At 39.3% G+C, this 13,502-nt stretch overlaps 1 protein-coding gene across 1 annotated transcript in view; it reads left to right on the top strand.

The window, feature by feature from the left end:
- The window catches only part of LOC126088259 (protein dead ringer-like), a 482,246-nt gene that overhangs the window by 463,121 nt on the left and 5,623 nt on the right, over positions 1–13,502 (top strand). The window contains exon 7 of the mRNA XM_049906388.1: positions 6,009–6,857. Within this exon, the coding sequence (XP_049762345.1) occupies positions 6,009–6,857 (849 nt within the window). The remainder of the gene's footprint in view (positions 1–6,008; positions 6,858–13,502) is intronic.

Raw genomic sequence — 13,502 nt, 5'->3', positions numbered from 1 at the left:
TTGTGGAGTCTGCACACTCGAACCCTACCATCAGCTCTTGTCAACTGAAATCGGGGTTCACCTGACCAGTCGTCTGTGGTCAAACCGATATGATCATGATCCCAGGAGAGGCGCTGCAAGTGATTTCGTGGTGTTCGCAAAAGACACTCGCGTCGGTTCTTCTGCTGCCACAGCACTTCAACGCCAACTTTCGCAGCCCTTTCCTAACGCATACGTTCGTTGTACGTCCCACACTGATTTCTATGTTTTAAGATGTTAATCGAATATTTTGGTTGCATCTTGTATTGCAAGTAGACTGGACTGCAGTGTCATTTCTCAAAACACCTTGGCATGCTACAAAAGCATCGCTGCTCTAAATTTAAACAAGAAAGCTTCAGCGCAAAGCAATATTCCAGGGAAAATCACTAGCAATAAGCTAGCGAAAGAATCGTCGCCTGCAAAGATAAATTATGTGCTAAAATACGGCAGCTCTATTTTTGATATGCTTATAGTAAGTTAATAATGGTCGTGCCACTTCAGAATTTCCTGTACTTGGTGCGTTACACCTACGTTAGCTGCACAACACAAATGAACAAGAGACAGAAAATAAAGATGACAGAACCCTGGCTGACGCTTAGTCTGATTAAATGGCCGTTGGGACGCAGGTGCCTCCTTTGGAATTAAAGATGACTTCGCTTGTGAACTGCACTGGACCAATAGCGCACCTCCGCCCGTAACAAACTGCCCCATTACAAGGCGTCGCCGGACAAGTTTTTCGTCCATATATCTTTGAGAATAGGTTTTGTGCGAGCGCATGTTATCACAATGGGCGGTGAAAGATATACATAGGCGTAATATATGTCATCGTTTAATTACCTCACACTGACAGGCCCTCTAAACAAAGTTTAGTGCTCCATTCGGTTGACACCAGTCTCAAGCCGGAGTGTGCGCCTTTATTGACAAATTAATCATTATTATTCATGACGTTCCCTCCAAAGAAGCGCCCCTTTACGTTTCGAAACCTACGGGCCGCACCCAATTTACATCACAAGACGGAGATTTCAATGAGTGTGCTACGTCGTTAATGGAACAGGTGCCTCTGACGCATAGGGTGTGCCTCCAGCCGTTGCCGTCACGCCCGCTCGTCGCTACCACACCCCGCCTATCAAACTAGAACTCATGTTTGCAAACGTCAAAGTCGAAAGCATCAACCTGTTCAGGCAGCGGAGAATGAAAACAAGCATAATAGAAATTACTGTTCGAGGATTAAAATACCCCAAAATTAATGACGATTCAATTGGCCTTGAAGTTTTACCGAGGGTAGTTTCTGAAAAATCTTTTTTGTTAGATTTTGCAGGAAATGTATGTCATTCAGGAGTTTGAGATTTTCAAACAAAATACTGTTAAACCCTGCCTAGTCGTCGTCAAATTGTGGGGTGTCTAGAAAACCTGCTTCCTCGGATCTCTAGACAAACAATTAAACAATTCGTATTGATGAGTTTTATTACGAAAAATAAATGACAATACTTAATTTTGAGAATTAAAGCAAAGGGCGACATGCAAAACAAATAAGATTCTTCAGTATATACAATTCCTAATACAAGTGAAGTAATACAGTTGATGCTTCCATTCAGGCGCTAGTCCTGCGACTTCTGTAGAATTGGGCCGCGACCAGTTAGCGCGGCGCTAATGTCTTCTTCGCATAGAGGCCTTTGCTGTCGCGTTGTCGTCCTGGAGAGGGGTCGGTCAGCATGCAATTGGCTGACGTCTTCTTCACAGCTCTCTCTGCTCTCTCTTTCCCGACTGGCGTGCTGTCGCTTGACTTTACATCGTAACAAATACTACAAAAATCAGCACGTGAAGTACTGTGAAATTGAGCCTTAGTTATATCATCTCATTAACAGCTTCGACACTAAATCTATTCTTTTCATCAAGACTAGATGTATTAGTCTGCATGGAGTTAACGAGACACATTTCTTATAAAAAGTGTTCAAATTCAGTGTCCGTATCACTTCCCTTTACTTCCATATGACCGGATTCGGGTCAACTGCCTATCTTCAGATCATTAATTACAGTTATAGAGTAACCTGTCGAATTTGGAACTGAAAGTTCATTGTCAAGTGTTAGTGAAAAAGCTTCTTCTTAGTGTTTCTTCTTCTCTGTTAATAGATGGAATGACGTGTTGTATATCATTGCGAAGCTGAGAATTCGATCTATTTACTTGTGTATAATACGCTCGATTTCTTTCGGTATTTTGTGATTTATAAGCAATCATTTTCAGGTTTTTTAGGTTTATCTCCCCCAAACCCGAAAACGCCCATCAGAAATCGTGTAGTGTGCAAAGCAAGGAAGAAGGAAAGTGATACACGATATGAGTGAGAAATGCGTAATAGTGTTGCACATACGTGTATTTTTTTGGGTATACCAACCAACTACTACTTCTGAAACAGTATTGTCTTCACTCTTCACTTCTCATCACTTCAGTAAATAGTATGGATGGATATATAAAAAGTTCTTCTCAAAAAAAGAAATTATACAATTTTGAGAAAAGAGTGTAAGACTAAATATGCTGATTTTCATAAATTTAAATAGCAAATATAGGGTCGACTATGGGGAAAAATATTAGTCAATGGATTAATGACCTTAACAAGACCTGCGGCACAAAAATATTTAACGGTAGGATGACCGATTTCTACAGTATTAAATGTTTGGTCGACCTGTTCTCTTTTTCTTTTCGGACTTCTAATTAAGCTACGATATTCGTAGTATCGTCTGTTCTACGGATAGCATAGCACAAGCTCATAATCGAATTAACCTTCACAAAGCAGTCCTTTCATGTGAAGGGGTCAGGGGGCACGCGATTCACTTGGGCGAAAGACAAGCAAGTTAGCAGTCAATTGCTGTGCACATGGCGTGGGATAGGCCCTAAAAACCGTAAAGTTAATGAAAGTAGCAGCTTATTAATTGCGTTAGGGCTTCGGAGACAGTGATGCATTGCGAACAGATTTTGTCGTGGCTTGGTAATTCAGAGTTAGCGATAAAACCAGTGTGAAGGTTCTGCTCCAACGTATTTATCAAGATGCAATATATGGAATGATTATATACAAGAAGAAAATGAAAAACAAACATTTGTACTAGTGTACATACACAGAAAGACGGAAGACAGTAGGGCCTTGTGGATCTGAAGGAGAAATGTGTTAGCAATTGCAAATAGACTAGACTTCATCTGAACAATTTGTTAGTGATACGAAAATTCTTGCCGGACCGGGATTGGAACCCAGATTTTTCGCTTTACACAAACGGTTGCCTTAACTTCGGTTATCCTAGCATGATCTGAAACTCCATATGTCACCTCGTGTCCAGGTCCTGCCTTCACACAGTTGGTGTGACTCTCACAGCGGCCTGTCTTACGATATAATAATATTTTGCAGTGTCTGTGTTTTACGGTGTACTGTGCAGTATCCTTCAGACATGCATGCATGTCTAAAGGTGTACTGTGCAGTTTCCTTCATACATACATGCATGCATGTCTAAAGGTGTACTGTGCAGTTTCCTTCATACATACATGCATGCATGACTGAAGGGCATTGCATAGTGCACTGTAAAACACAGACATGCAACAAAACAGTCTTGTCAAACACACTGGCAGTAATGTGTAATTTACCTTCCAGTGGGGGTGCCAGTGGTCCAAGGAACATGCTGATGGGATTATTCTCATTCTGGATGGTAGTAATAGTATGTACTGATTCACATGTGGACCACAGCACCAGATGGGCAACTACTGCTGATTGTGCAGTCTTTGCATCACCAGTTAGGTTAAGTGCTGCACCCAGAGTGTCTGCTAGGATCATCAGCAATTGGAAGCAGAGTTCAATGTGTGCATTCCATGCACCAGGTTTCCTCTCACACCTTATCTTGTATTCTCTCTCCAAAAGTTTAGCTACAGCTGTGCACAAATAGGTTATACAAGGCCATAACAACTCTCACTAGCTACTCCTGTGAAACACTATAAATAAAACCTTACAAAGACAGCCTTCTTTCAACTTAGGATTATCACCCCTGCATACTAAGTGTCTGGCCACTCCTCAAATTGATATCTTGCTAATAGTACTCATTTTTTTTAACTGAAATAACATAAGAACTACACAACCCTTCATCATCAAGTTGCAGCTAATCAAGACTTTGTGTCTTCTAAATCTAGAAATAAATGGCATGAAGTATTATTACCACAATTCATCACACCAAGTCTTGCAATAGTTCACCTGTATTACAAATCACTTTTCATGTGTAAGAATCTCGTGAATACAAACATGCATTTATATTTTTTGTACAGTATGATATGAGAATGACATGGACATGCAATTTGTGAAGCATTGCTTGATTTTGACATTGCTGTAATAAGAACAGCATAACAGTAATTTATAATTAAAAGGTCCCCTTCACAAGGATGAAGCAAACAACAATGAAGAGTAATTAAATGTACAATAAGATTTTTATGGCATTTAGTGCTGCAGTATCATGGTGAAGGGCATGAAGGTGAAAATGGGACTTGCATGCTGCTGCTGCTGCTTTAACTTATGTAGGATATCACTTGTGTGTGGACACCAAAATGAGTTCAAGGCTGTGATACCCTAACTGATGATAGCCAGTCTGAAGTACTGGATTGTCAAGACCACAAATACTGTTTAAATAACATATTCATATTACACTATCTTAGCTCCCGCTACATTGCTTGCATAGTCTGTGAAGTCTGTACAGGATTTTTTTAATCAAATTTTTATGTTGTTCACAAATTGCAACTCCTTTCAAAATTTCCACTCTAATTACGGAAGACCATAGGAGCATGATCTTCTCAGGATATACTTCTGACCAAAAAGTTATTCTGATTGCTGGAGTGCAGGGTTTTTGTTAATCATGCCTTTTGCTTTCTTGTGGAGATATTTCCATAGAAACTTTCATCCCGTAACACACATTTCTTTATATTATCCAACCAAGAAGTGAGACACCAATCAATTTTCATGGATTTTCCTGCAAAACTTTTTATGCAACATGATATATTCTTAGGAACTTTCTTCACCTATTTTATCCCTTTAGGGGGATGAATTTCCAAAAACAGTGAAATGAATTTTTTCATTTCTGACTGTGAAGCCAAACACCAATTTTCAAAGATTTAGCTTTAAAAATACCTTGACAATGAAATATTTATAAAAAATTTCACCTCATTAGGAACTGAATTTCCAAAAACAATGAAATGCATTTTTTTATTTGTAACAGAGAAGCCAAACATAAATTTTTATAAATTTAGTTTCAAAAAGGTTTCATAATGAAATATTTCCACAGAAACATTCACCCTTGTATTTCACATCCATAGAGGTTGAATAAAAAAAAAAAAAAAAAAAAAAAAGGAGTAGAACTTTTTATTTCCAACCGCAAAGCTGATTCGAATGAGAATTTATTGCTCTAGGGGGTGAATTTCCGAAAACACTGAAACATATACTTTTTCATGTCCAACCGAGAAGACAAATATCAGTTTTCGTAGATGTAGTTTTAAAAATAATTTAGTAGTTCTTTACTCATGATTTACTTAAAAAAAACTTTCACCCACTTTTTCATCCCCTCAGGGGTTATATTTTCAAAAATTCTAAAGCATGTATTTCTTTACTTCCGACTGAGAAACCAAATACCAATTTTTGTAATTCTAGCTTCAAAACTGCCTTAATAGTGACATATTTTCAAAAAACCTTTCATCACTTATTTCACTTCCCTTAGGGGTGGAATTTTGAGAAATCCCTTCTTAAATGATGTCTACAGTAAAACATCAGCACCATCTTCAATTTATATCTTCAGCAATTTGGGCTGGGCAATGATGAGTAAGTCACATCAGGAAATTGCCTTTTTTATGCATGTAGATTAATTGAGTTGATACCTGCTAAGGAGGTACTTGATGTCTCCATTGGGTTGTATATCAAGTAAATAATAGTATTCTTCACCATTACCTTATAGTTAATTATTTAATTCTGACATTGCAGGGTCTCTATCGCATCTAGGACCCGAATACGAAGCACGCCTTGCAGAGTATTTGCGGATGCTGAACAGGGAGCTCCGCACAACCTCTGGCACACCTCCCACTCTGCCTGGAAGCCTTGCTGTTCCACTGGGTGTTGCTGTAGGACGAGCACCAGGGACAGTACCAGCTGCTGCACCGCACCACCACAATCACCACCACTCATCACCACGACAACATCCGCAGCAACAACAGCAGCAGCCGCATATACTACAACACCAACAGCTTGCACCACCACCGCAGCCACAGACACAACAGCAGACAGGCTCCCCACTCTCCATATCTCCCCCACGGCAGCATACTCCAGAGGAACTGCCACGATTGCCTCTCTGGCCAGCACTGTACCCTCCTACAACACCACTGGCAGCGGCAGCAGCAGCGGCAGCTGTCGTCGCAGCAGCTGCTGGTTCTGCTCCCGAACCTCAACAGGAGGCACTCAATCTGGAAGTACGTGACCAGACGCGGCAACGAGAAAGAGAGCGTGAGCTGACACCGCATCAGCAGCCTGCCCTGCAGCAGGTAGTAGTCAAGCGGGAGTTAATAGTCAAGCGGGAGTCTGATGACCACATGTCGCCACCACCAGCCAAGCGGCAGGTCACAGCCAGCACCACTCCACCTGCAGCATCCACATCTGGAAACCCTGTGTCCACTACTGAAGCTGCCAGTGCTGTTCCTTCCACTTCTACTGCTGTTTCTAATCCCACAACGGCAGGTGCATCAGCACCTGGCCTGGGGAATTCTGTGTCTGATGAAGAGGGACCAACGAGAACACTACACCAATCTGCATGTACTCACATCTCTATAACAAGCAGAGGTAAGACAAGCATATGTCACAATTTCTGTCTCTGCAGCTGCAAAGATGCAGCTTTAGTTTTTGAATAAATGATATTTTATCTTCGTGTCAGTGGTACACTTTAGGTTGATTCAAAATAGCAATAACAAAACTGGTAATCTCACTACATGCTCAAAAGTCTAGAGTCATTCTTTGATACCCATTCCAATTATGACAGCCATGTGGCTTGCAATCTGTACTGTAGTTCATCCCAAAAGATATGTTATGGGATTCAGGTTAAGACTTTCAGAAGATGAATCTAGAAACACACCTGATATATGTGTAATCATGCTGTAATATTATTGTCCTGTGGACATGCAAGTTGTCATGTGGACACCAAAAAGCTGTAATTCCAAACTTTTGCCACAGTTTATGAAACATAATAGTCCCTGAAATGTTTTCATAGACACTTGCAATTTTGGCAGTGACTGTAACTAATAGTCCAAGCTCAAACCAGGAAAAACAATCCCAGATCAATACCATTTTTAGCAATGCTACCATACAATCAATTAAATACTGTTCACCAGACATCTGCCAACTTTAACCGTTCTATATAAGTGATATGCTTCTAATCCATAAAATCTCCTTCCACTACTCCAGTGACTAATGACAGTATTTTAGGCTGTGTTCTGTACAGCTTAGTGTGCTTGTTCTTCTGATCAGTGACTTCAGAGCAGCAGCTCAGCCATAGAAATTTATTATACTCGTGACAAATACTGTAACCAAATCGTCTATTACAGTTGCAACAGAAGTCTTCTTCAGTATTTAAGAATGTCAGTTAATTTCTAAGGTGTCCCAGAGCAGTGACTGGAACCACTGCTTCCCTTATGTTTTGACGTCACAGTAATATTGTTAATAGTGGACTTGACTATATTAAATTCTATAAAATTTATCTGACAAAATAACTGAGCTAATACAACATTGCCCTATTGAAATTCACATAATTTCCCTTTTTCACCCGCCCTAATTGGGACTACTTCTCAAATGTTGACATATTATGTATATGCTGTTACTCCTTCAGCTTCATATACTGGGCCAACATACAGAGTATTCAGTATTTAAAAAATTTTCAAGCAAAATGTTTGCATCCCATACATCTCATCACAAGAGGGAACTATACTTATAAGCAATGGTTCATGTTAAAATGTGCATAATACAAAATTGCTAAATAATTAAATGTTAAAATTTGGGAAGTAGTAGTTTCACAAAATAAAGTATATTCATGTTGAATGGTCCAGTCACTATTACTTCTCCCAATTTATTTCACCTACAATTAACATATCATCATTAATTATAACACCATATTAACAGTCCCCCAGATGCCAGTTTCTCATAACTTCTCAGGTGGGAGCTAGTGCTACAACATGTCTTTCATTCTTACCACCCACCTGTCCTTCATTTACATTAATTTCTTCCGTCCCAGCATTTCTTCACAGTAACTAATCCTTTCTTCACTCCATTTTAGTTTTCTACATCTTTCATTTTCTAACCTGTGTATTTTTCAACGTCCCCCTCCCACCTCTGTTACATACAGTGCACTTAGCTGTTCACTCTTATTAACTCATGCATGATCTTTTAGCAGTACTCTCTGTCTTTCATATTACCCTGTCTTCCGCCTTTAAGTACTCAGGTTTTCGAATCTCATCTGGTGCAGTCTTTCCTTCTCATCCCATCTGGTAAGTCTCCCCTGACCCAAGGTTCTGGGTGACTTTTCTGAACTCTAACCTTTACGTAAACCTCTCCAGCCCTTTTCCTTCCCTTCCCCCCCCCCCCCCCCCCTCCCTCATCCTTCTCCTTCAACCCTTTTGTCAGGTCTAGTGTCAAATGCTACAATTTCTGGAGCAGTCAAGTGTTAGACCTCTGGTCAAAAAAACATTTGTGCACTGTTTTATATACTGTTTCATCATAAACCAATATGTCAAAGTATGCGTGGTTTTTTTTTCCCCTCTGGACCTCATATTCAGCCTTGACTCTAGAAATTACTTATTTTACTATTGCAATTTTGCCCTTTGGGCCATTTCCCAGTGGTACTGCAAAAGATTTTGCTTCAGCATATGTCAGGCATCAAAATCCTCCAACATGTACACATATCATCATTAAAAATGTTGGAGGATTTTAATGTCTTGACACAAGCTGAAGCTTAATATTTTGCAGTACCACTTGAAAATGTCACAAAGGCCAAAACTGCAATACTGAAATAAATCATTTCTACAGTCAATGGCAATTAATTCTACATGACTCTGAACTCCGACCACGAGAAATTAAAATTATAACACTTATATATCTGAACACACATCTTGATGTGAAACACAATCTCTTGATGCTCTTCAAGTTTCCAGAGATAATTCATAAAAATTATTCAGGCCCTTGTAATTGTCAAATGAAATGGTATCCTCAGAGAATTTTTTGGTATTTTAAACCAAAATGTGCTCATTAGTAGAAGAGACAAAATTTCACTGATGCCAAAGGCATGCCTTGGCAGAGGGTAGTTATCTACCATTATCCAAATTGTTTTTTATGTATCAGGTGGTTGTACTGGTACTTCGGTAGGTTATTAGCTACATTGCATTTATAAGGGGCAGTCAAATTAAAACAAGGCAGATGGGAAATGGTAAGTAAACTGTTTATTATTTAAAAAGAAATCAACGTACCTATTAATATGTTTATCCCTCTGTGGGACAAGATGGTCAATGCCCTCACGGAAAATAGCTGGCAACTGTCTATGAAATCACAATTGTATCCAGGCCAGCACGTTTTTGTCTGAAGCAAATTGATGGCAATGAATATCTTTCTCAGGGCTACAAAAATGTGGAAAAAGCATGGGAGAGATTGGGATTGCAGGGAGGATGTGTAAGAGCTGCCCTGCAGAACTTCTGCAGCTTAGTCAAAACAACTTTGACAACATGTGCATTGGCACTATCTTGCAACATTCCTGGATGTTTGGACTTGATGGCACGCTTCAATATTTGAAAAGTGTCCATGTACCACTATGCATTAGTTACATTCTGGAAAGTCATCCACACAGTCCTGATCTCCCTCCACGCGATGTCCATATTTCTGGAGCCCTGAAGTCAGACATTCATGGTCTTCAATTTGCTTGGGATGAAGAGATGCTCACCTGGATAAAATCATGGTCCCCAATGCAACTGTAAACATTTTTCAGTGAAGGCATTGATTGTCTTGTCTCACAGTAGGATAAATGTATTAACTGTAACTTTTGAAATAAAAGAAAGTTTACTTACTTCTTTCCATCTGTCTTGTTTTCTTTTGCCTACCCCTTAGAAATCTGGTTTGTGCAGTTGAACATGGTTTAAAATACACTGCTAGACAAAAAAAGAAGACCACCCAGAAGTATAGGAGGAAATAAAATGAAACTTCATAGGTTGAGAGGCTGTGGGATGTTATTTCAGTGATTACAAAATTGAATCAAATTTATGAAAGAGTTAGTGGTATGAGCATGCTTACCAGTATGGCATTGGACCTCCTCTGGCCTGGTTCGGTACAGAAGTATGTCATAAAACTGTTTTATTCTCTCTGGAGGCAAGCTGGCCTACAACTGTGCTAACTGGTCCTTGATATCCTGGATACTGACACCAGGATGGAGTTGATATCCGAGCTGGTTCCACACATTTTATCGGGAATAGATCTATGGATCTTGCTGGCCACAGGAGTACCACACTATCATACAGATAGTTAATAGACACTCATGCTTATGCGCACAAGCATTTTCCTGTTGAAAAATGGCATCATGATACTGCTGCCTGAGAGGCAACAGTTGAGGATGCAGGATGTCTGATGTATCGTTGTTCTGTCTGACTTCCCACAATTGCTCCCTACGCAGTGACATCAGGAGTAACACTGCTGCACCTCTACAAAACATTGGAGAATGGGACCTCTCCCCAGATTGCCAACATGCTCATCGATGATGGTCATTTGAGGTAGTACCTTATGTTGTGCAGTTAATGACATCACACAGAAGGGACAGTAATTCCATAGTCACACTGCTACTAGTTCATTACCAGTGCTACACAATGTCACAGAATGTTCCAGAGCATCCATTACTTATTCTCAGATGGCAGGCACAGATGTGAAGGGAATTAATGTGCTTGATGCACAATATGAAGATCCTACTTTGCAATGGCTAGACATCGTCAACCAGAATCTTGATGGCAAGAGTGCCTGCCCACCCTCACGTTCACATGCAGTCTAACATCAGGCTGCTGTAATATCCAAATGCCCCACAAGTCTGGATACTGCATGATTCAACCAGCTGGACAAATGGAGGCTGAAAATGAGGCCCCAATCAAACACTGTCATGATTCATGGCATCTTTGTGTCCTTCACAATGATGATTCAACATCTGATACTGTTTACACTACTTTGTATCCTACTAGGCCTGGTAACTATACAAACACAAAAAACACTAATGCACTTTGGTGAACCTGTCAGAGAAAATTGCAGTTCCAGTCATTTAAATACCTGCTGATGCAGTGCAAGTTTCAGCAGTTACATTGACATCTGAAGATGACTTCTGGGTTGTTCAGATTTTCAGTCAGTGTAATAATAATACCACACAAATATCATACATATTTAAAACTTTCCTGTTAAAGCTATAGATATACAAACGAATTTTTCTAAAGGATGAATAAACAATTTTATCGTGAATTTTAGCCAGCATCTGCATATTTTTGGAACTCGTGACATACTTGTCACTACTGAATCCACTCTTCTTCAAGTTTCAAAGAGTGTCTCACCTTCGAACATATACTTAACCACAGGCAGACGAGAAGTGATCTTCTCAGTAGTAATCTTGTTCTGTAACTTCCTTCATTGGCTGTTTGTGTACAGATTTTTATGTTCTGTTTCAATATAAAGTACCTTGATTACCAAGAAATACAAGGTCTGTCAGATAATCATAAGCTCTTAAGTCATAAAAAGAAATTTATTAAAGATGTATGCACAATGAGCTTACATTCTCCAAAATATTATGCATATGACCTTTTACCAGTCTATATGTGTCTGTCAGTATATCGAAGACTAGCAGCCGGATCCCCACTTCGCATATCCAACTACATCAAAAGGTGGTTCAGCAGAGTGCTTCACAATACTGTACTGGTCCCTCTGTGGTGCACACCTTAAAACAGTGGCACACAGTGTGACATAGTATGTCTGGGTAGTGTTTATTTTTTGATAAATTGGTTAACACACTATGAAACACAGAAGACAATTGCCTGATTCCAAAACACAGCATCATAATGTTAATTACATTAATGTAGGAACTGAAGTCATAAGTCATGACTCACATATCTAGTTCAAACATAGAACAGAATGAGTGTTTATCTAAATGTGTGTACATCTTCTATGTTCTCCTAAGCTGATGCATATCTTCAGATAGTGTAATACTTCTGTAGAATTATTCTTACATTGTGTTTCTGATAAGAGGCGGAGGTTTCTTTGATGGACTGCATTGAAACACAACAATTCTTACTATATGAGGAGTGTTCAAAAAGTAACAGAGAATTTGTAGTGGTATGCTAAATATATCTCAAAAGTATCTGTACAGTGTTACCCAAATTTTATATTTAGTTTAGTGTTACCTGTTAGAAATGTAGTATTGTCAATTATTTATTTTGTGTAAAAAATTAATCAGAGCAGTATAAAATGCATCAAAGTTTTAGATATTTTAAATATTGGTTTAGGTAAGTCTGCTATGAGTAAAACAAGATAACAGTTATCTGTATGCACTGTAACTGTTCATTGCACATTTTTGACATGGTTTTCACATCTTTGGAAATACTATTTTTGACTATGCTACAATGATTTGAAAATGGGTCTTGTTCAAAACCAGTCACCAAGTGAATAAAAAGAGTAAAACTTGCAGCTTTGGACTGGTTTTTCATTGTACTGATTAACAGAAGTTGCCAACCCACAGCTACTCCAGCATTCTGGAAGTTCATAAAGGATGACTTTGTATAAACTGCAGTCCTCTGATAGGAACTGGCTATGTTAGCCAACTGTTCTTTTTTGTCATCTCCTTAGCACAAGCTGTAATCACTTCAAAAATGTCTAAACACTTGATACTTCACAAATATTTCATATCTGCATTATGCACATGTTCTTGTATTATAGTATGCTTATCCACCTCTTATGAATAACTAATTATATTACTAAATATACAGAGTAAACTGGATAACACTTGTAACTAAAATCACATGAACAGGATCATTGTAAATCACCACATGCTGCGCTTCACCACTAGACAGGTAACGGGCAACTGATTTTAGCACCCCTGTAGGGCAGTTGTAGGGTTCTTCCAGGAAAGGACACTTTCCCATCAAGAATGCTGCACCCTTCTGTGTTTACTAACAGACTGTGGGCTACAACCCTAGGAATTCATTAACTGATAAACTGATCAGACAACCCGTTTAAGATGTATGGACCACTGAATTTGTCCTGTAACCATGACCTCTCAGACTCCTACTAAACCTCATGGACCAAATGGAATGCCTTCGTAGCATATCTGTTGACACTAGAGCAACATTTGATAGCAAAATGCAGCTCAGTGGTTCACTGCATCTTAATTCTTAAAGCAACCACTGAGCACATTTTCACTTCATGCACAAACTG

The sequence above is a fragment of the Schistocerca cancellata genome, chromosome 6 (genome assembly GCF_023864275.1).
Source record: "Schistocerca cancellata isolate TAMUIC-IGC-003103 chromosome 6, iqSchCanc2.1, whole genome shotgun sequence".
Taxonomy (NCBI): domain Eukaryota; kingdom Metazoa; phylum Arthropoda; class Insecta; order Orthoptera; family Acrididae; genus Schistocerca; species Schistocerca cancellata.
The sequence above is the reverse complement of the archived record's forward strand: the minus strand, read 5'-3'. Positions and strand labels throughout refer to the sequence as shown.